The sequence below is a fragment of the Cololabis saira genome, chromosome 14, assembly GCF_033807715.1.
Source record: "Cololabis saira isolate AMF1-May2022 chromosome 14, fColSai1.1, whole genome shotgun sequence".
Lineage (NCBI taxonomy): Eukaryota > Metazoa > Chordata > Actinopteri > Beloniformes > Belonidae > Cololabis > Cololabis saira.
The window spans coordinates 24,668,001-24,692,915 of record NC_084600.1 but is presented as its reverse complement, the minus strand read 5'-3'; the positions used below and the strand labels follow the sequence as shown (position 1 = coordinate 24,692,915).

General features: G+C 38.9%; 1 protein-coding gene across 1 annotated transcript in view; it reads right to left on the bottom strand.

Annotated features, from left to right (window-relative positions):
• LOC133459349 (uncharacterized) overlaps positions 1 to 24,915 on the bottom strand; it is a 152,561-nt gene that overhangs the window by 8,934 nt on the left and 118,712 nt on the right. The window contains exons 8-13 of the mRNA XM_061739239.1: positions 23,965 to 24,062; positions 15,389 to 15,508; positions 15,181 to 15,257; positions 11,348 to 11,526; positions 10,587 to 10,857; positions 2,109 to 2,218 (exon numbers count right to left, since the gene is read on the bottom strand). Of these exons, the coding sequence (XP_061595223.1) occupies positions 2,109 to 2,218; positions 10,587 to 10,857; positions 11,348 to 11,526; positions 15,181 to 15,257; positions 15,389 to 15,508; positions 23,965 to 24,062 (855 nt within the window). The remainder of the gene's footprint in view (positions 1 to 2,108; positions 2,219 to 10,586; positions 10,858 to 11,347; positions 11,527 to 15,180; positions 15,258 to 15,388; positions 15,509 to 23,964; positions 24,063 to 24,915) is intronic.

The window sequence follows — 24,915 nt, the reverse complement described above, 5'->3', positions numbered from 1 at the left end:
TGACTGCAGTAGACCTCCACAGCAGTCCTTGAAGATGTGTGTGTGTGTGTTTATATCTGTGTGTTGTATGCTGGCTGTCGCCCACTTCAAACAAGTGAACCAACACCAGTGGCTTTTTCAGACTCTATCATTCTATTTCTATTTTTTGCCATAGTTCAGCCTCTGAGCTGCTGCTGAGATCCTACACCATACAAAAATTGTGTTGTCCAGGGCAGCTTACTGGTAATGTGAAGGGATATTATTTAAGAGTTTCTGTTGTGAAGTGTGTTACAGATGGTTCGTTGAAGAGACTCTCTGCTCCGGCACTAAGCTTTTAGCTCCACACAAACATGTCTGAGTGAATTTCAGGATGAGAGGCCCTTTGGGCAAGGGCATACACTATTATGTTTTTTGGTATTTTATTGGTTCCTGTTTTATTTTGAAAGTCTGAGTCTTTGTGTTTATAGTTTGAGTTGTTCCCATCTGCCCTGATAGTTTGTATCTGTGTTTTGTCAGTCCTGTGCGTACAGTATATCCTTCCCTTCCTCCCTGCTGGTCCGTACTGTTTGTTTCCTTGTCTGGTTTGTCTCCCTGGGTGTGGATATTCCTACACTGGAGCTATTTTTAGTTTTTTGTTGGATCCCTGTGTGTATAGCTCTTTTGTTTCATTAAATGACTTTTGTCTGTACTCCTGCCATCCTCATCTCCTGCATTTTGGTCCTCCTCACTCAAAACCCTGGCATAACTATGGTACAGCGTACTGAAAAATACACAAATTATTCTTTCCTATGTCTGACAATAAAGACAAGGAAACATTTAAGTCAGTTACAACTCACATTCTCATTTAATTTGTGAATTAATTAGATACATGATTTTTAATATAACTTTCTACAAAGTCACCAAACTTAAGTTTTACTGTGTCCTTAAAAATCTTGAACAATCCCACATGCATGTTTCTGCATTAGAAGCTTCTGATAACTGATAACTTAGATAATTTCAGGTAACAGGAGTGAGTGTGGATGTATTTTAAAGCACATTTTCAAATGTTCAACCCCTTATTGCATGGCATCATGGGAAAAACCAAATAAAATCAATTAAGACACCAGGAAAGGAATTTTGGAGCTTCAGGGTCCTTGTATACAATTTCTACATGCCTGAAGGTCAAATTAATTTGTTCAAACAAGGATCCACAAGTAGAAACCCCATGGGAGCACACAGCCATCTTATCACTCAGGAAGAGTGATAGGATCGTTGGTGTGCTTTGGTGTGAAATGTGCAAATGAGATCCAGAACAACAACCAAAGACCTTGTAAAGATGCTGGTGGAACCAATAAGAGTGCCATTATTCAGAGAAAAATTGGTTATTCGATGATATTAGCTGAAAAACCCCACTATAATAACAAGTGAGAGTGAAAAAAGTTTGTGATATTTTCTAATACCGTACATTATATTATGTGGTTGAAACTTATTGCGATATTGTACGAGAAAGTTCAAGAGGAAGTTCAGGTGGATGCAAGGGTTGTCTTCTACTATCTCACATTTTGTTTAATGTTTAATACTTAACAGAGTTTTAAAGATGTTTCTTTCATGATAAAATGTAGTGTACATTGCATCTTTTATCATAAAATGGCAATAATTAAATCCTATTCCATTTAAACAAGCAGCATTAACAGAAATATGATAATTCTGAACTGCCTTTTGCCCAGTTAGTACTCTGCTCTGCCATTGAGACACTGATTCATTGATTTTGCAGGTTATATAATGAATTTCTGCTGTGTAATAAATTTGTACTCAGGATATTAATGAAAAGTTAATGAAAAGAAAGAGTACACATGTGCAGATTACAAATAGATGGCCAAAAGGCCATACATCAGTACTCCAGTCTCAGCCATTGCACAGATACAGAACTGAAGGAGCTCCATGTAATCTGATTCATAGAATCTGCAAAATTAAACAAATATATATCATTGATATCTGTTCCAATGCACTTTGATTATCAATTATAAATGTTAATAAATGTCATGTTAAGTAATATTTGTGAATGGTACTACCTTTGAACCAAGAGCCCACATCAACTACACGGTTCCGTATACCATCAATAAATAAATCCAAATGCCTGCTCTGCTGACTGCGGTGGAACCCCAGGCTATTCCCCTTCTGCTGACTGCCGTAGAACTTCTGCCTGTTCCTGCTCTGCTGACTGCCGTGGAACCTCTGGCTGATGGGAACCTCCTTCCACCTGTCACCTGTAGTTTTTGAAATGTTTTCAAAATGTGCTACATGATTGATTGTCTGATGAAATTGAAACTGTTCCAGCTTCATGAAGGAGAGAAGACAAAGTGTAATTTAGGGTATTTTAAAGTAAACATGCTCTCTATCAAGTTTTTGTTCACAGAACTGGAATGAGCTTGAGCTCTCTGGGCCAGGGTCTAATAACCCCTGAAATGCAAAATTCAGTTTCCCTGTATATCCAGTTTCAATACACTTTGAGCTAGACTATGGGCCTTTGGTAAAGAAAGAACCACAACTACTTGCCAGAAGATAAAGCAGATTAGAAAACCCAATTCAAATTTTGACCAAATATATAACTAAGGTACAGTGTTTTGCCTCTTTACAACAGTGTTGCCTTTTTGTGGCTTAAAATATTAAGTCACCTTCATGGACATTAAACTAAATCAGACACCCATGTAAGAAGGCTAAAATACTGAAACTCACCACTTGTGACACCAAGAAATGTTAGTGAAGTTCTTGTGGCTGATGATGATCCGCAAACTCTCCAAAGCAGTAACGTAATCAAGGGCCTGGTGATTGGTTAAGTTGAAGGATGCTGAGGGGAGTGGTTGGCCACTAATGGGTGGGTTTGCCGTATATGACCATGACACAGTCCCTCTACAAACAAACATATAAACTAAAGTTCGAGGGCTAAACACCAATCAACTTTGTCAGTATTACTTCTGACAGTGTGAGAAATACAGACAAAGCATGACAGCATGAGAAATACTAATTAGTGACTCTCATGTCAATCGTTTCAATCAAGTATCTATCTATCTATCTATCTATCTATCTATCTATCTATCTATCTATCTATCTATCTATCTATCTAGTATACAGTATATATATATAGTATACAGTACACATATACAGTATACATATATACAGTACAAATGTAAAGTATACACAGTATACACTATATAACAGTATATAACTATACAGGAGATCCTTCCTGCCCACAGTAATATTCCCGTACAGTGACTCTTTGAAGACACTCAAATCAGGAACACTACTACTGTTTTTTCCCTGTAGGGATTAATAGATACTATTGAATTTGAATTTAATTCAAAAGTGTTAAAGAATTTTGGTCAGATGTGGCTTCAACCCTGGCTTGTTGTGACCATTTCACCTGTTGCTAAATGTAGAATTGTCACAGATTTTAAAGACAAGCTATTTTCAAGGTTAAAACCTGAGCTGTGCTTCACCAAACTGGAAGAGTGGTGATTTTGAAACTGTAGACTTTTTTACAGAAACTGCAACCTTTTGGGCTGTGGAGCAAAGACACATTTAGTGAGAGCGTTTTCTTAATGTTACATCTTTTTACTCATTTTTCCAGTTTATCTGATTGAAACCTGAATCAATTTTCACTCAACAAGAGAAAAGAGAAAAATACAGCTAATGATTGTGACACAGCCACTGATAGAGAATACGGCAGGATGCAACACACAATCGGTTTATCCAGTCAAGTTTGTTGATAATCAGAGCTCATGCGCGTATGTGGTAGATCAACAGCTTTTGACCCTTTTAAGCACCCACTCCTTTCTCTGCTGCTGAAATTGCCTGAACTGTGCTCCACAGATCCTCCTATAGCTAAGCCCAAACCACACCCCACCACCACAATGATACGCAAAGGCGAATAGATTATTACACCTCCAAGTTTGGAAAAAAATGGGGACCTTATGGAAAATCCACATTCAAGAAAAAGGAAAGAAAAAAAAAAGATTGATCTTGAATTTACTTTGTTTATGTCTTTGGAGACAAATCTGTTTCATTTACTAATGAGCAATAAATATGTTATTTTAGTCATGTGATGTAATCAAGTAATCAAGTATAATTATGATTTCACCCAAAAGCAGCTTCCATGAAAACTCGAGTCTCTAAGATCTGAGATGGAATGAGGATCTCCATTTTGTATATTTCTCCTTCTACAGTGCAGAATATCATAAAATCGTTCACGGACTCTGATCCTTCAGATAACACTGCACTGGTCGACGATGACTGTGGAAACCTATTATTACTCATATGAAATATTTGCTTGGGGGTCATGCTCTGAGTCATCACCCAATAGAAATGTGTATGGTGGTCAGATGAATTAGTATTCCTGTTCCCGAAGAAATGGGTGCTGAGAAAACAGATCATCCAGGCTGTCCAAAGCAACATGTCCAGAATCCAGGCTCTGTGATGGTCTGGGACTGTATAAGTGTCCAAAGTGTCTAGTTCTGGGCTGGTGTTCCAGTTCAGAAGTGGTTTTACTCTCGAATCTATGAAGAACTGGATTGCTTTTCCACACACAGAGAGCCACCATGTCATGACATTGTAACGCCACATCCCATATTGAACCCTCTTTTTACTGAACTCTGAATTTCTGTAGAAAACCATGTTCACAGATAAGTACTTTAAAACCAAAACCAGAGTCTGAATGTTGCCAGTTTAATAAAGGCTGTTCTAGATGGCGTATGTAAATGCTCATTGCTTGGCTGACATTTCCAAACATTGATAGTATTTTTGAACGCAGATCAAATAAACTGGTTTAAGTCCTTGTGTAGTGAAGTCAGTGTTGCCAACAATTGATATTAAAACATCTGAAAGTGAAATTCAGTTAACCCTATCATGACAGATGTATCAAATTGGATACATGAATTTCTGAGATCATTTAACCATTCCTGTAATCAAAAAAGGGGAAAAAAACGTTTTATAGACACCAAAAAATACATAAAAGAAATAAATAAATATAATATGTATAAATAAATAAAAAATAAATAAACTTACCAAATGTATTGTAGGAAAAATAATTATTTAGAAATTGTTAAATATAAATTGGAAGTGTTTTTCATTTCAATCAACATTTAAACATTTTTTAGGGAGGGCAATATTTCATCAGGCATTCATAGAGACTGGCCACTAATTTCCAAATGCTGACTGGCATTTCCTGCGATGGACTGGCAACCTGTCCAGGGTGACCCCTGCCTTTCGCCTCAAATTAGCTGGGATAGGCTCCAGCAGACCCGTGACCCTGCAAAGGATATAGCGGGTATAGAAAATGGATGGTTGTATGACTGGCATTTCCAAACGTGGCTATGATCAGGATTTATCCCTGTTGTTTGAAGCAGGAAGCATGAATACAAACACAGTTGTGTTGTTTTAATTCAGACTGAAACTCCTGCTGTGATCCATGTGTCTTCCACCACTTCAGGCGGCTTCTGTGAACACTGCTTACTTAATGGTATTCATGATCACTGTGACGACCAGATTTATCATCAATGTTTTAGCGGTATCCAGAAACACAAGCAACAATATTATCACACCTACCAGCGTCCACTCATGAAAATGCAAACACTGTTTTTAAATTTAATTTAGAACAGCTGTTGTAAATCTCCTTTTCTGGTGTGCATTAGGGGACATCCACAAACATCAACTGCGCAGTCAAAAAGCATTAAAAGGGTTGGCAGAGGGGAACAATGCCAAGGACTGTCTAGGTATGAGCACTGGGTGATGAAATGGGTAAAAAATCGGGGATAAAAAAAATATTAAAAAAAAAAAAAGCATTAAAAGTTGTTTTTCTGCTACAGCCAGCACATTGTACAGGGAGATGATCTCCCCCACAGATCACTGACTCTGGATTTTGGTGTACATTCTTTGTTAATTATTTTTCATTATTTTCTTCTTTACTGGCTTCACGCCTATGTGAGTTTGACAGTGTTGGTCAGTGTGGTGGTTGATGAGGTAATCCCACACCTTGCCCCTGACAGGAGTCCAAACAAGTTCTGGAACCACTTTGTTGGAAAAGCCCCATTTAGAGCGTCTTTGCGAGGAGAATGGGAGAAAATAACACTTGAAAGTCTTCATCACTTGGCATCCTCACGGTAAGAAAATCATCCAAGTGTTGTGAGAAGCAAACATTACAAAGCTGTAAAATCTGTCCTGTATCAACTTTGCTGTAATGTGTTGCAGGTCTGAAATTTAAAAATGAATGTATATTAAATTAAATGAAAAAAAAAAAAAAATCAGTTAATACTATAAATCTCAAGTAAATTAAATGTAAGAATCTCCAGTTTTTTCTATATTAGGAGCAGCTTTCCATCCAGTGCTCTGCCATCTTCAATGTTTAGTGACTGGACGTCAGTGAAGACGGAGGATGTCACGTATGCCTTTCCAGCCATGTGCAGCTCAACTATTGCTTGCTTGTGTTTCATTTCCATCATTAGTCTGTGCATTACTTTCTCCACCAGGACTGTCAATGTTTAATGAATGCATTCAGTACAGCACGAGACATTATGATTTGTGTGTTATCAGCTTAAGAACAATTGATTTGTCAGTTATTGTGACTAATATGAAGATCAGATCACATTGTCAAATAAAGAAAGAAAACCAGTTAATTTCAAGACGTTCGTGTACTTCGTCGTGCCACTTTCCATCAATATCCGTTACTGTTTTTCATGGCTTTTTGCAACGTTGCAGAAATAATACAGGTTACAATTAAACAACACACACGCTTTGCAAGAAGAGAAAGTATGCACAAATGTACTCCAAGGGGGCAAAAGCCACATTTCGGAAATGTGCGATCCACAGCTCTGCTGGCTTGGTTTTATGTTTGTGGGCTGAATAAGCGGGCCCATGTTTGGGTGGGCGTGGACTAGCGGGAAAGATTACAGGCTTGAAGCAACAACCAGCGGGTGGGAGGCTACATGTGTGTCAGGAAAATGAGGCATGTAAAACCCAAACCCACAGCAGAAACGTTTCAGTCTGGCAACAGTCCACAGCTTTGTGTTTGTTCAGCCTGAACAAATGCAGATCTTCAATAAATCAAAATGAGTTTTAATTATTAAAATTGGTCTATTGAAACACAATAGATTTTGACAACAAAGTGTACAAATGAAATAGAAATATTCTGGTCGTCTGTCACTGTCTCTGGAAGATCCATTAAAAAAGGGCAATCGAGAAAAGAATATTAATAAGCAACAAACTTCACAATGAACAATCATAACATTCCATATAACATGAATTTTTCTTTTTCTCAACATTTTCACATTAAAAGTGAGTTTGATTTGGACAAAACACAGAGCTTGAACTGATTCAGAGTTTCTCCAAAAGCCTTTACAGAAAATGGAAAGGAATATTACTGCTTTGTCTTTGTAATATTTCCTGAAAACTGCCTCCAGTCGCCTGCTGTCTCTGGGAGATTTCTTCAGCGTTGAGTCTATGGTGAGCTGCAGAATCTTGAAAACAAAGGCGATTTTCAAAAGCCAGTGGTTGTAGTCAAGAACAAATGTACATGACTACCAGTTACTGCAGCATCCTCAATCAGAAACAACTGAGGTGTTCCTTCAACTACTCTGAGGGCAAACACGCACACACACACACACACGCACGCACACACACGGACACACGCACGCACGCACGCACGCACGCACGCACGCACGCACGCACGCACACACGCACGCACACATGCACGCACACACGCACGCACGCACACACGCACGCACACACAAAACTGAATAAATATGCAAAACTTTAACACCAGAATGCAAACATAAGAAAAATCCAATATACATACTACATGTGCAGTCAGTATACATTGTGTACTACTTTTTTTTCTTTTCTTATTTTTAGCTCACAGAAAAACTAAATACTTTCAAATGTCATGCTCGAGAAGATTTGCTGCAGCAGTGAATCAGTGTTTCACTTGTGAGAAAGAAACGCTGGATGAGAGCGCTGTTCGACCTGAGAACCGATGAGTCATTGAAATGTTTGAACGACGTTCCATCAGTGGAAGCTGAGCCGTGCAGTAACTTCTGCAGGTAACTGGAAGGCATTCCCCGACCGCCCCTACTTCCTTCTGCCTCTTCATTTAAGGAAAAGAATCGTTTTAAAGTCCATCTGTCAATGGCTCAAGGTAAAATAATGGACTGTCCGCTGAAAATGAAAAGTACTTTCAGTCATAAATGAAATTAACTGTTAAACTAATCTGCAGCCCTTTGTCATTCCTAATTCCAGGTGCCAAAATAATACATTCAGTTAAGTAGCTGTTTCCGCATGCCGTCACGTCTTAGAGAACAAAGACGGACAGATTGTTCATATATGTGGAACCACTCCCCATTGTCCGTCCAGTATGTCCCTTTTCAAAATATCTTGCAGCATCCTGGTAGGATCCAAGAAATGGTTATAAATATCAATTTTTTAAAACTGACAGTAACCTTTTCAACTGTTGAGTTCCTGTGCAATGTCTATCCATAAATAACAGAGTGACAAAGTACAAAAATGTGCTACCAAATAGTTCAACAGTTCACTGCATGGGGACTTGATGATAAAAGGCAAAAACAGAAATTCAACATGAAACTGATACAGAGGCAAGAAGATGCATATGAACTCATTGGAATATCTGGTTTTATGCTTTAATTTGCCATCAAATGTGTTCTGAACTTCATCTAAATCACAATTGAAGACATACATAATGTGTTTAAGCTGATAACAAAGACTATTATTCTTTCAATTCAATTCAATCTAATTCATATAGCGCCTATTACAAGACAAGTTGTCTCTGGGATTGTTCCAGAGACCCAGAACATCAGGTAAAAACTCCCCTAGTGGGAGAAAAACCTTAACCTGAACAGTGGCAAGAAAACCTCCCCTTTAGGAGGGAAGAAACCTTGAGCAGGACCTGGATCATAAGGGGGGACCCTCCTGCTGAAGACCAGTCAGGTAGTTGGAAGTTCTAATCTTCATTGATCCCAGCCATTAAATATTCACATTGCAGGAGTAGTTTACACCAAGTTTACATTTTACTAGACTAATTCCCCTAACGTTTGCCGTTCATAGGAGCCATCTGCTGATGGGAACCAATCCTAATAAACATCAGATTTCTGAAGATATACGATCAACAGTAGTTGATCTACATGAAGCGAATGTTTATCATCCATCAGTCCAGAGTAAGAAAAAACGTCTAGAAATGGAGACAGGTTAGTAACAAGGCTACTTTTCCTAGAAGTGAACCTCAAGCCAAGACTCCAAAAACACATACTAGAGTCCTCACTGAAGTAAATAAGAACCAACAAAGAACAGCTAAAGGTTTGAAGACATTACTGAAACTGGCAACATCATGAGTCTACCACATGGAAGTCATTAAACAGGCAGGATGAACATTGAAGAGCACCATGGGGAAAGATGCTGCTCTGCAAAAGCAATTTCTGTAGGCTATTAGTTTGCCAGAGAAAATAATCCATCAATCCCAGTAATCCATACGGCTACTGGGGAAATAATTTGTGAAGTGATGAAACAATAATTAATTGTTCAAGAAGAATCAAAGGGAAAATCCTCAACAACATCAAAACAAAATGAAGCATGGTGGAGGGAGCATCATAATTTGGGCTTCCTTTTACTGTCTCAGGGTGAGAGGAACTAATAAACATGGATGGGGAAATCAATTCCAGTGTTTACTAAAACCTCCTCCAGGATAATGTCAGGGTGTCCACCAGCTGAAGCCTAGTACAAGCTTGGGGGTGGAGGCCTAAACACGGAAGTAAATCCAGCACAGAATAGCTCCGGAAAGAGAAGAGCAACCTGTGGTGAGACCTCAAGGCAGCTGTTCACACTAGATATTCAACAAATGTGTCTGAGCTGAAGCAGTTCTGGAATGAGGAACGGTCTAAAATTCCTCCTGAACATCGTGCAGCTCTGATCCAGACATCTGATTCAGAATGAGGAGAATACTGGAAACAAATTCTACCTAAATGTCTTTACTGCCAAACCATGAGCAGCTACTAACTACAAGGGACTACTTTGCTTTTTTCCCTGGGACTGTGAATGTTTAATGGGTGTTCAAAAAAGAGATGCATAATTATAACTCAGTGTTATCAGCCTAAGTCATTACCGCCTAAATACATTTACAAAAAAATGGAATGGATGAGTTTGTGTTTTTGCTGTCAAGCAGACGCCTGTCAACTCTGCTACATCTACATTCTAACCAGAAGTATTTGGAGGCAAATTTACGACAACCATCAACAAGGGGTTAAGCACACTGTGTTTGTCAATTACTGTAATTTATACAAAGACCAGATATCGTTTTATGGCAAATTAAGGCAGAAAACCAGTTCATTCCAGAGGTTTCACATGCTTTTACTTGCTGTTAAATTTGCTCTCTACAATCATGAAGGTGATGATAAATGTTTCCGATTGGCTTTGCAGAATCATCTCTGATGAACATGGATCATGGCCAGTGCTCAGGAGTCTGTCTGCATCAAAGCCGTGTTAGTTTAGGATGAAGAGGTCGGGGTTTAGTTCAGTAAGATCAAGATCACAGCAAGATCAAAGTCCATGGAGCCCCTCTCCTGCTGGACTACTCCAGGTCCTCTCTGGACTCCAAGGTCAGATCTCTTCTTCCCCCTCCCCTGCTGGACAGTTGCCTTTCCCTGTCATGTTCCTGATCTCCATCTTCTTCTTCTTCTTCTTCCTCTTCCTCCATACCTTCCTCCTCCTCCTCTTCCTCCTCCTCCTCCTCTTCATCCTCGTCCTCTGTGCCATCCATAGAGTCGTCAGCTGCCAGCATGGCTTGCTGCATGGCCAGGGTGGCTGAGTCTGAGGAGAGCGACTGCAGGCTGTCCATGCTCAGGTCTAAAACACACAACACCAGCATATCTGTCAGCATTAATACCGCCAGGATATCAATGAGTACTGGGTTAAAAGTACATAAGAATAGTGAAAACAAACAGAATGTTCCGGCATCAGGTATACTACGGAGATAATGGATAATAAATGACACAAGCAACTTGCATCTATAATCTACACTGAGCACAGATGTGAAGAGGTACACGGCTCCCACAGGGATAGAGAAGTGCAGCTCTTCTTTCTGTATCCAACTGATCCCAAAAGACTTGAGACTCATTTTAAATACATTTTCAGATTAATCTGATGATTCCTGTGGGACGCATCTTGTAATTGCTGCCCTTATCTTTAGCTCTTACATAAAAAAAGGAAAAGGGTGCCCCCTAGTGGTTAGGACTCAAACACATATGATGTTGATCTCAGAGATGTTCATTCCTGTTCTCTGAGGAACAGAAAATACAAACTTGAACTGGGTTTGTGTGTTTGGCTGTTGGCCTACTTTCTGAGTTGTTTCCTGTCTGAGATCTGTGTGTCTGCAGAACTCCAGCAACAATGGAGTCAGGCCAGAAGCGTTGCGTTGGACGGTGCTGGGACTTCATTTTCTTTGCTTTAGGAGCCGGGTCTGGATTACTGGCATCCAACATGGGCTGAAGGATACGGCGACGCGCGTTGATGAACCTTTGAAAATATGACAAGGACAAGGGATGAAAGATGAGAACAGACATTCAATTCAATTCAAAGGTCTTTGTTGCAAACATGATAGCAGTACAAAGTGAAAGACATGCTTAAACATACTTAAACAAGGAATGCAAGAGACTTTTTTTGTAACAGCAGCGGTCTGGTCATGTTCAAAAAGGCATTCCAGAAAAAGTGTCACTTGATCAGATATTAGATCAGATCAGATTAGTCATAAAGACCTTTGCAAATAGGGTATTTCAGGGGGAAAAATTGTGAATATGTAAAACTTTGGATAATTATTTATTTGCAATAAGAGCTAAATTAACAAATGAGATATAATGGTCATCTAGCATATATAATGGTCATTATACCAACATGTTAAACGTTCCATGTAGTCAAAAACATTTGACTACAGGGGTACAGGGGTACAAGGGTATGTCTTTCAGAATATTCAAAGTAATCTCACTTCCTGTACTCAACTTAAGATCAGTTTTTAAATGATGATTTCATTTATTTTGGGAAAGAAACTTTCCAAACACCAAATCACGCTGGTTATCTTTGTTTGGTATTGGTATCTGTTTGATGTTCTGAAACACGCAAGTGTGACATAAAAGCAAAAACAGAAGAAATCTCTAAGGGGACAAATGCCATATAATGCTGTTTGTGTGTATGCATCATGACCGCTCCAACTGACCTGAACGCAGATGATGTAAAACGTTTTTTAACCACCTGATGTCAGACCTGTATGCTGTTGAGATGTACTACAACTACTTGAACCAGAATTGATGACCAAAGCTTAATAATCAGCATTTAATAGAAACCTTTTACCAAAGAATTCCTTTTTTATTGTCAACAAGATCACTTCAACACCCCCAAGCAACAGATCTACTACCTCAATATAGACTTACGTTTATATATGGTTATGGAATATGCTTTTGATTGTGTTGTCATTTTACTTGTTTGTTTTTTTTTGTTTCCATATTTCCATGATTGGAATAAATAAAAATGAAATGAAATATATTAAATTACTGACTAAGCATAAAGGTTATACAAATGTGAAAAAGTTGATTGATTATATAATAAAAAAATCTGTTTTTGAAAAATATCTTTTAATATTGAGACCTGAGGTGGTGTCTTAAGTGATCTGACAACTGTCAAAAACGCAGTGAAATTGTCCTGTTTTACATTTTCACAAAGAGATCACAAACTGGGTTTTATTTATTCTTTTTTTACTTACGAGTTAATTCTGATCCAGGTTCAAGCAGTCTACATATAGTGGTTTTTAAACTGGACCTGGTCTAAGGCCTGTTTGCTGGGAAATACAGTGTCCTTGAGTTGTCTGGTAACTGGAAACTAACTTTGTCGTTTTGTCAACCTGCTAGCAGAGATCTGCTACTCCATTTCAGAGTGGGGAAGCTAAACTCACCAAAGAAAGAAATTCAACACAGATCTGATGGTGTTGATCGTTTTAACACCTCTTTTCAATGTCACATATAGACTGATATCGTTCTGACGATCTGTGAACTGAAGAGGGAAGGCGTGTTTGACTCGCTCCAAAAAAAATGTATAAAAAAGGTAAGTCAGTAAGGGTGCTTTCAGACCTGTCGCCCGTTTGTTTTGTTCCGATTCAGGGGTTAAATCGATACAGTTGTTTCGTTTTTCGTTTGTGGGGTTTGTGTTCACAAGGCAACCGTCTGTAGCGTTTCAAAGCTGTTAACAAATGCCATGCACGAACCAACTGTTCTCTGATTGGTCAGAAATGAACGCGGAAGGAGTTTCTTCTTCCGTACCCCGGGAAAAACAACAAGCCCCTTTCACAGAGAGGGCGCAAAGCGCAGACCCCGCCACAGATCCTATCCATTTATGTGCTACCGTGGCGCAAGAGCGGACCGCTCTGCCGCAGCGTTTGCGCCTCGCTTGCCTGCCCGAATTGAAACTTTTTTAATTTCATCATGCCACGCTGTGACGACATTTCGGCACGTCCAATAGGAGAGAAATGAGAAGAGAGAGAAGGGAGAAGAGAGAAAGTTTTGTCCAATGGTGGTGGGGGTAGCACATACTGTACACCATGAATGGAGTTGTGTCGGTTGCTGTGTCGATTATGTTCTCACTCCAAACGCACCACTCCAGGTCTCGAATGGAAGCCTCTCCTAGGTGATCTTGGCTCGCTTGTTTTGTGCCGCACCCGAGCGCGATTGCTGTGTTCACATATACCAAACGAATCGAGGAAACGCTCCCTGTTTCGGAACAACCTCTCCAAACGGGACAGGTGTGAAAGCACCCTTAATCTTCTCTAGAATATTAATCAGAGTTCTAATAAGAGCTCTGATAGACAGATGAGTTCTAAGTATCTGATAAATTCTACTGCAGAAAAAGAACCATAATTTGTTCAATATGTGTTTCATAATGCAGCAGCCGGTTATGTTCTGGGGTCAGCACTGGACAGCTCCGCCCCAGTTTAACCCCCGGTAATATTGCACTTTACATCCAGTGTTTTATTGCTCGCTGACAGGATCATTTAGGACATTCCAGAGTTAAAATGACCCGAGGTTGTTATTAGACGGGAAGAACAGTACACTTTCATTACGAACCAAAACAACATGAATGTAAGTTTTGAAGTACAGGTATCAGCGTAGTAACTACTATCAGCGTAGTAACTACTGTCAAGAGACACAAATGTTTTTGGGGACTCTAGCTGCTACTTCGAACTAGGATGAGAGAGGAGCAGATTTTTATAATCTAAAACAAATGAATCCTCAATATTTTTATCAAAGCTTTGAGGGAACACTAGTGTGGATTTTAATACAACCATTGAATATATTTACATTGTTTAAGGTAGAAAAGGATAACATTTTTCTCATCTGTGTTTTGAGCATCTGTTAGCTTAGCTTGGACATGTCTCTGATTCAGCGCCCACACACACACTCTAAACTGAGCGTGTATGATGAAATACTGGGGGAAAAAAACGGCGTATGTGTCTGTGTGTATTTTTAAACAAGAATAAGTACCTTATTTTCATTGTGTGGGCAGTTTTCCCAACATTTTGTTTCTTTTTTAATTTTTCACAATTGATCTCAGGAAAGAAAAATAAAAAAATGGCTTCTAAAGCAGACAAGATTCCATGAGTATGTCACACAATTCAACATTAAGCAAACAAACAAACATATAAGTTAATAACTAAATAAAAAAATATTAAAAAAATATATATATATATAATATAAAATACATAATATATATATATATATATATATATATGTATATATATATATACGGTATCTTTAATGCCATGGCATCTTCAGAGGAGAGGTGGTGTCAGGGCTGTCTTAGCAGCACGTGATGGACTAACTGCCAGGTGATTCAGAAAGTTTTATCTCATCGGTGTGCTGGAGATGCAGTGTAGGACATGCCGAGTCTCAGGTGTAATTGATGTTTACGGCCAGAAGATGGCGACACAACATAATCAGCAACACAATGAGGACGTCCAAGTTGAGTTCAGCTCCGCCTCAATTCAGATGTTCACAACAGAAGCACAGAGCAGCTTCTTTCTTCTGCACATAAGCGCATTTCACTTTTTTCGCACACATTTAATTTCCAATTCATTTTGTTGCACATTTCTTTGGTCTGAGGCAAAATGTTTGCTCTAAAGCTGCTTACCAGTTGTTCACTTGTAAAAGTGTGAGACTTGTTTGTGCTGCAATCTGCCTCTTCTCGTCTTCTGTTGGGTATGGGTGCTGAAACAAGGAAGGGGCGTCATGTTTTACATCACAACATTGATAATTCTGCTCTCTGGACTTCACTTGCTGTTTGCTGTCATGTTTGATAACCGTGGAAAAAAAACCTCAAACATCCCTGCCTTCCTCACCATGAGATGTTGGAAGAGCCAGGAGCGCATGATGTTGGTGGCTTGTTTGGGCAGGACGCCCCTCTTATTCTTGGACTTCTTGTCTTCGCTGTCCAACAGAGACGAAAGGTCCATGTTTACCTTTAAAAAACACAGAGGGGAGGCAGGAAGAAGACATAAAAAAGGAGCGCATGGTTGGGCTTAGATATTGTTGCCAAGGAAACAAAGGGAGACTACCAATTACCTCTCTTTTTTTCTGTGGCAAGGGCAGAAACACCTTCTGAGGTGTCACCATGGTAACTGATTTTGAGTAATGATACTTATAATATAAAGAAGCAGCATGCTCAACCAGTCTGTAGTTGACTGTGTGTCTTCCTGTTCAGCAGAAACTGAAAGAGCCGAGTCAAGCCAGAAGTTTTGGAGTGTGCTACAAATTCAGCGAAGAGTGTGTGGCGGATGAACAGATGCTTTCAGTCTTTAGTCGCTGCTGATGTGTACAGTCATGTGTAAAAGCTGGTGCCCCCCCTTAGGTTTATGTAATTTTGGGTTAAAAATATCTCCTTTAAAAACATTACTGGGTCTTAATATTAAGCAACTTAAGTAAAATGATAAACATGTACATTAACTTTTTTTTAAGTAAAGCCAAAGAGGAAAACAAAAAATAGGTGTTGCAAATATAACTACCATCTACTTCTTCAGTAGGACTGAGGAGGGTGTACATGCAGCCAGGTGGTTTGCTCACATTCAGGAGTGAAACACTGAACAAACCACAAACCTCAAAGTCCAGCGTCATAGTTGATGAAAATCAAACACCTCATACCCACCGTCAACCGCAACAGTGCTTTGTTAGACTGCTGTTTACTGAAAAGTACCGAAAAGTTTAATAATTATTCTCCTGACAGACTTATTTTCAATTCACTTATACTCTAGAGGGCTGTCTATACAGAGACAAGAGAAATGGGTGCCCTCATTTGTGCGGGCCAGGTTGCTTCTGTCTGGCTCTGGAAAACGGCTGAAGGTGGAAGCTGGGAATTCATCAGACCAAACATCTACAGAACCTCTACAGCAGGGGTATTCAACTATATTCGGCCGGGGGCCACATGTGCAAAAGGACTGTATGGAGAGGGCCGCACAATTTGAAAATTTGGGGGTTTTCAAAAGGTATATTGCACTCAAAGACGAAGACTTATGTATATATAATACATTTGTATTATACATTTGAATATATCTAGTTTACATATGAATTATGTATTAATTGTCTCCAGATATAGTCATTGTGAATGTTAAATATAATATTCAAATAAAGAAATATTATTTTAAATGCAAGTTAATTTTGAAACCATGCATTGTGCAAAGTTGATATTGACCTACTTTTAATAAAACACACCATAATGACAAAGCACCACTTTCCACCAAGATTTCCTTATTTGAATATTATATTAAGCATTGGGCACAAGCATTTCAGTCCATAGTAGCCAGTTTGATGTTATAAATAAGCAACTAAAATATTAACCATAAGCTCCTTTATTAATGACACATCTGTGCATTATATCATTAAAACAAAACAATCACATGGAATTATAGGAGGCTTAGAAGTTCCATCTGAAATGCAAAGTCCTCACTTATTCAAATGAAAAAAATGTCAGGCCAATCCTAGAAGCCTAATGATGTCAACAAGTCCTCTGTACAACGGAGGTTAATAATAATGTGACAAACATTAACACTGTGCAACACTGGCAAAAAAATCTGAAATATTTTTATTTTTTTTTTTTTTTTCCCCAACAAACAACCCCTTTTTTGAAATATGACCAGGGGCCACATAAAAGCTCCTGGCGGGCCGCATGTGGCCCGCGGGCCGCCGATTGAATATCCCTGCTCTACAGGAACCCAGACGCTGGTTTCAAGTCCTAGCTGTCTAACAGGGGATCTTGTTTTTTTTTTCTTCCTTCCAATGATTTAATTTTCATTCCATGTATATGTTAATCTTAACTTGTAATATCAAAAGTGTTTGGATGTAAGTGGTGCAGGGGACACATCACTGTGTTAACATAATCCCGTCTTAACTTTTATTGAGACGTGGTGCTGCCATTTGATTCAAACTTACCTCATTAATCTCTCACATTTCCCCACTTTAAACATTTGGTATATTTTATATGTTCTACTGTAAATAGGATTTGTCAGTGACTGCATTCGGTTTAGATTTCATATGGAGCTGCAATCTTTTCAGAATTTGGGTTGTAATTTGAGATCTGCATCAGTGAATTAGATGTCTTTGAACAGCACATCTCATTGTGTGGGATAAATGACCTCATGCACCCACTGAACACAGGAGTTCAGAAATGTTATTTACATTACAAGTATTCAGCAAAAAAATGCATTAAAACAAGCTCTCAAGGTTATTTAAAATGATTACGTTTATGAGTAGCATAGCTGGTAAAAGAATCCAAAGACATTTCTACATGATACATGGGACTGCATGCGTTCCAGGTCAAAACAAAGGTGAATTAATTGGCTGCTCTGAGTTTCGGGGTGTGATTGCTCTGAGCTTGACAGCAGCATGGCTATTTGCACAGCGAGTGCTCTGCTTTGTTTGGTCCAAGCACAGAATTACTTTCATAAAACTCATCGCCTCTTTAAGTCAACACTCCTGCAGAAGGAGCAACAATACAGTTTTTTTTATTTTGAAACATCTATGGTAAATTGAAGTTTGTCAAGCTTTGACAAAAACAGCCAGAATAATGATATTTCAACGCTACTTTACCTAATTATTCTTGTTGACATGATGATCTTTCTTACAATAAAGTTGTATTTATAATAGAAGAAAACACAGGTAAAACAAAGTTTTCTATTTGGAAGCAAACCTTAAAAACATTACACTCAGACATGTATTTTACGTGGAAATTAAATTCTTCTGTGTGGGTATATTTTGTCTGCACATTGTTGTGACTGTCTTTTAATGAGCTACTACCTATTATCCGGATCAGGCTGCCTGTGCTGTGTTTAAGCACAATAGGACAAAGACATTCAGACGCCGAGGAGATTCTGCGCCCTATCACATAACAGACAAAACAAAGTGTCCTGTTATTCTCAGGGGACAGTTTCTCCTCCACTCCTGAGGGAGATCTGTGTGCAGCCAAAGATAAGCCCAAGTTCTCTGCAACCAAGATTAAACTTTTGGAAAACATGGACCTACAGCGATGTGCCACATAAACATGGTAACTTAATTTAAGTTATAATAAACACTGTACTTAAGCGAATAACATGCAGACTGTAGAAAATCAAATTTCTGAGTCCAATAAAGGTAGCGCTGCGGGGGATCTGTGTTTCTATTGACTGCTGTTTTTGGAATAAGTGTAATTCTCGTAACTCTCCCCACTTCTTTTCAAAACAAAGAAAAATAAAATCTCAATGTTGAAGAAAATGAACTAAAACATTTTTAGTTTTTGAAAAGTTTTGCTATTCCTGCTACCACTGTAGAGAAAATATCCAGATAATGAAGGCAGCGGATGATTATTCAAATGATTATTCAGAGGCAAACGCCTTATGTAATGCATAATGATTAAGTAGTGTTACAGTACAACTACATTGTATTAATGGGGTCAAAAAACACTGGAAACTAGACTTTGATTACTTTAGATTGAGATGATACGTCACATCCACTGCCAGAGACGTGGAAATTCACAAAATGCGATTCCATGACACTTTTGCAAATAAGACCTTTTGTAGGATGTCTGATGTGAATGTCTCTCTGGCGATCTTTCCACAAAATCTCTGACGAGGTTAGGTTCAGGTCTTGGCTTTATTTGGACCGCTCCAGGAGGTGGATTTTACTTAGTTTAGTTTCGGAGTATTGTCCTGCTGTGTCACCTAACGTCTCCTGAAGAATGTTGGTTTGACCTCTGGTCTAGTCACATGTTGAATTTTTTTTTGGTAAGGACAATGAACCCTGTTTTGCCCCCAATGTGCTCATGGTGCATATGTAGAAAAATTAAGTTTATTCATGTGCAGAGGTAAAATTAGCCGCAAGTTTCCGAAATTATATTCTGGTAAAAGATCCTGAAGCAGACTGCTGCTCCAGTAAGAGAAGAGGGCCAATGTTTCACCAAAACCCAGATTCAAAACCAGCCGGAACAGCATTTCAATCAAGAAAACATATCTGCTTATATGAATCTTAAACGGCACATTGTCTCTTTATTAAATTCTTCTGAAAAGGTCTTTCAGATAGAATGCGGTGGCCAGTTCGCTCTGCTCTGGAACCCATTCATTTTGGTGCTGCAAAACAGTGCTGAAATTAAAAAGGTTACTCACTTTAGTGCAGCTAGTCCCATACATATTAACTGAGAGACTGCAAAGACTATGTAAGGAAGAGGATTTTGGCTGTGTCCCACTGTGAGCCGTATATTGCAAACTTAAAGACGTACATAAACAGGAACGCGTTGATGAGGTAAAGCCGGGCATACACTGTGCGATTATCGGCTCGTTTTGAGCCGATTTTCCAGTCGTGCGACTTTTTTTTGATCGGGCCCGATTTTGACCCAATCGTTGCTCGTGCCTCGTGCAGTATACGTGGGGTAACGAGGAGAGATTAACACCTCACGACGAGCTCCCGATCACAAATCGTGAGGTCGCAAGAAAATCAAGCATGTTTGAAATCCTGGTCGCTCCTCGTGAAGGCATCGCACAGTTGAAGCAGTGCTGCGACCCGATTTGCCTCATCCTTTCGCAGAGAGCATGTGCAATCTCTGATGTCACGTCAAAAACTATTATTTGCAGTTTAAGTGTTGCAAATTCACATTACAAATCATGTTTTAATAGCAAAAAAAGACCGCATTTCCACGTATGATGCGGGTCGCCGCGTACCCTGCGCCGTAGGCTCTGCGTTGGTGTAACGCAGAACCATAAATCAGCCTTAAGTGTGTGCGCTGTCTGCTGTTCGGAACAACTCCTTTTTCTCTTCTCACTTTGCTGGGATGCCGGGTTCCTCCGCTGAGACACTTTTGCGGTATGCGTTCTTTGTTGTGTCAAAAAATGATGCGCAGTGCCCCCCCAATCAGAAACGGTACAGGTATTTTGGGATTTAAAAAAAAAATAAATAAATAAAATATATATATATATATGTATATATATTTATATATAATTATAAAAAAATAAAGGATCCCATAACCTTTGATCAGGTGGGCAGGACGCACGTTTGGGTGGGAACAGCCCACCCCTGCCCCAAAACCGGCCTCGAGTTCCAATACACAGAGGTCCGACGGGAGGATTATGATCGTATAGTGTGAGCAGACGGGTCGCATCCGAGCATCGGGTCGTACAGTGTGAGAACATAAATCGTGGGCTCTGAACTTTTGAACTCCACGATCTAGTCGTGCAGTGTGAGATGGGGCAGTCTCATACGATTTAAAATATCGCACAGTGTATGCCCAGCTTAAAGGGATAGAAAAATAGACTGTCCATCCACAACTCAGAAAACTAGCTAATATCTGCTGGCCTCTTCCTAAAAAGCCTTTTTTGTTGCCTAGCAACTGGAGTTAAATATCGCACCTCAACTTTATTTATAAAGCACTTTAAAAAAACAACACAGTTGACCAAAGTGCTGAACACAAACACATATTTGTTTTGACCATTTTATTAGTAATTTGTTTCTGTTAATATCTGTCATTAAACAATTATTAATAACCATAAATGACTTAATGAGTACTTTCTGAACCCCATGGGTTTGGAGTTAACCCTGAGACGTAGACTGCTACTGAACTAACACTGGTCAATTTCCCTTTGGGGATTAATAGATTAAAGTATTTTGAATTGAATTGAATAATTCCTATCCAGGCTGCAGAGATGATGTTTTACAGCTACATCTCCTGGTTTACACCGTTTGTTGTTGACATGGATTGTCACCTTTCCGCCACCTTTAATTTTTCTACTCTTCAAATCTCTGTTTTCCCGTACTGTCTGAAAATTGGCCAGGGAGATGCTCAAGTTGTTAATAACTTGTTAATAACGGCTCCTGCAGCCAAGTTTAGGTGAAACACACAATACTGTAAGCTTAAACTCTTCACAGGAACTTCTAGAACAGCACACATCACTGGTTTTATCTTTGCTTCACTGGTTGCGTTAAAAGTTTAGAATTGATTTTAAAATTTTAGTGCTAACACTAAGAGCATTACATGGTCAGGCCCTCAGTACATCCCAGATGTCTTGACTGGTACTCTTGTAGTCACTCTCTCTGTTCCTGGGGTCAAAACGTCCTCATGGTCCCTAAAATGTGTTTTAAAACTCATGGGGACCTGTCCTTACAGGTTATAGAACCAGGAGTGGGGAATGCCCTGGCCCTGGATGTCACTCAATCTGCTGATTGTGTTGAAAGATGAATTTTAACAGCCACATTAGGACAGTAGTAGATGCAGTCTATTATCACCTAAAGAACATATTGAGGACTAAAGGAGTGATGTCTCAGCAGGACGTAGAAAAACTAGACTGGACTACTGTCACGTTATTCTCATGGGTCTCCCTAAAAGAATCCATCAAACAGCTGCAGTTAGTCCAGAACGCTGCTGCCCAAGTCCTCACTAAGACAAAGAGAGTGGACCATATAACTCCAGTTCATAGATCTTTACTCTGGCTTCCTGTCTACCACAGAATAGATTTTAAAATCCTGCTGTTGGTTTATAAATCTCTGAATGGTCGAGGGTCAAAATACATCTCTGGTCATCAAGGTCACATCTACTTTCTGTACCCAGAGTTAGAACCAAAACACGATGAGGCAGCGCTCAGCTTTTATGCTCATCAACTCTAGAACAAACTCCCAGAATGCATCAGGGCTGCTGAAACTCTGAGTCGATTTAAGTCAAGGATGAAAACCTTTTTATTTAGTGCTGCATTTCAGTAATCTCCCACAATGCACTATAACCTTTCTTTCTTTCTTTCTTTCTTTCTTTCTTTCTTTCTTTCTTTCTTTCTTTCTTTCTTTCTTTCTTTCTTTCTTTCTTTCTTTCTTTCTTTCTTTCTTTCTTTCTTTCTTTCTTTCTTTCTTTCTTTCTTTCTTTCTTTCTTTCTTTCTTTCTTTCTTTCTTTTTCATTTGTTTAATTATTTTTAACTTATGTCTGTCTGTCTTTAATTTCTGTGTTTAAACTATTTTACTTTTTAACACATTTAGTTTTTATCTTTTTATGTAAAGCACTTCGAATTGTCTTGTACTGTACATGAAATGTGCTATACAAATAAACTGGCTTTGCCGTGAAAATTTGCGTAAGACACTTAGAAGGCATTTAGTTGATTGGGTTAACTGACTTTATTTTCTTGCCTTTTTTTATGTTACAGCACAATAATTATGTCATTATTTTATCTTTACTGCCGTATTAGGCAATGCGCTTGATTTTTATCTGTTAAAAGCGCTATCAATAAAATGTACATACTTCGAGGGTACTTGGGGTCTCAATCTGGGTATTAGTTGGGCTATTGTAAACAACCCTCTCATTGCTTTGGTTACTTATCATAAGAGGTGTCAAAAAAAGGTCATAGTAATACAGGAAATGTTAAGCACAAAAGATAATAATAGATACATTTTAAGCACAAAAGATCCAGACTTGAATGAAAAATCATTCAGAAATCAATGTTTGATTGAGAAAAACTAGGAAGGAAATTAAAAAAGATGCACAGTCTGGTAATACCACAGCAGTTCTTCAACAAGCTGCCACTATGCTTGGCATTGTAGAATGATTCAAGACATATTTTCATCAACACCCAAAAAATGATACTTAAACAGACCAGATCAACTAGCTAAAGTGATAGGCTGAGCTTGACCAGCTTAAGTAACACTCAGCTCAGATATTGCGGAACATCCCATAATTATTACTGTGAAAATCCATAATCTGTGAAACAATGATGCCTGCTGTTAAATTTATCACACATTATTTTACTGAATCCTGTAGTTTCACACGATAACGATTATACAAATGAAAAACAAAATCAAGAGACAACTGTGTTAAAAGGACATTCTAACCATTATATGGAAAGAAAGGACCAAGTGTCCCAACCATCAGAAATCTAGTCCCGGGCCTTTTAGACTAAGAACTGAATGTGAAATAAAGGGAAACATTAAAAGGACAAATGTGTTCTACTGTCATGTGAGTGAAATGGTTTAAAAACAGTGATGGGGAAGTCACTATTCTCTCACCACTCTCCTTTTTTAACATCAAACAATGCAGCATTGGCAGTTTGTTTTGGTTGTTGTTGGATCACATGAAACAAGATGTGTGTGAACCCTCTATAAGAATTATATGTTTTATTTACTGCATCAAAATTATAGAACTGCAATGTTTCCGTATTCGACTATCATCTGTAGCGAAAAACCACACGATACTGAAAGCTCACAGAACATCAGGGGATTAGACAATTTCCATTTTGTTTGGCAGTAGGGAGCTGCGTTCAGACGGAGAGAATGAAAAGGAACTTGGGGGAGTGGGGGTGGGGGATAAGGTGGGGGGTTAGGCTATATGAAAACTAAAAAGACATTTCTTTAAATAATAAAATGCTAAAGTATTGGGTGGTGAAAACATATGAGTTGGCCCAAGCATGATGGCCCGCGTGGCATTACCTGTGAATTCTGGATCTGGATGCTTCCTGGCGTTAGCGCCTGTGTTAATACTTGTCCTTGTGATGTCACCATAGCAACCGGCTGGTACAGGGTCCCACCTGAGGGGATAATTTGCAGCCGTGAGTATCAAGTGGCCTCGACAGCTACTGGAAGCCACATCCTGCACCACCACCAGAGGCTTATTAACTGCTTGTCAGCTTTGCAATCAAACATGCAGAAAACAAGAAAGTGAAAGATTCAGTTCCAGCTGCATTAATGCCCTTTAACCCTAACAAAACAAGAAGAAAGAGGAGGAGAGTCTTTCTGCTCCTGGCCTAATTAGCCTTGATCAAGACACTCTTATCACAGTCTGTTTGAGCTCTTCAGTGTGTAGCGATCAAAGGCAGAGACATTGATTTATTTTGGGTTAAAAGGGATTTCCAGAGGGCAGGATTAACATTTCACTGTACAGGCTTGACATTATGAGATGCAAGCACATACAGAAGCACACAGAGACACAAACGTTATGGCTGTAATCAAACACATGCTAACAATACTAATAAGACCTCATTAAAGGCTGGGATGAAATTGGCCGTATAGATTTTTAAAGCCAAGTAAATATAAATCCTGAAATTTATGTGACATAATAGCAGCAGGAGCATCAAGTGTAATGTGACCGCCACAACGATTTTGTGCAGAACAGTCCACACAATTTTTGAATTTGTTTTCCATGTTGCATTTAGTTACCTTGCTGTCTCATAGTGGAATACTCAGTAAGTGGGATTCCTGTGCCGAGGTGAATAGGCAATACTTTTTGAGTATGATTGTTCAAAAAGGTTTGTTGAAAAACCACAAATATATTAGCTCTTCAAAATAGTATTTTGAAGAGTGCATGTGCATTTCTGTAATAGTGATTGCATGACAGACTTGATGAGATGATGTCACAAAATATACCAAATACCAAAATATACC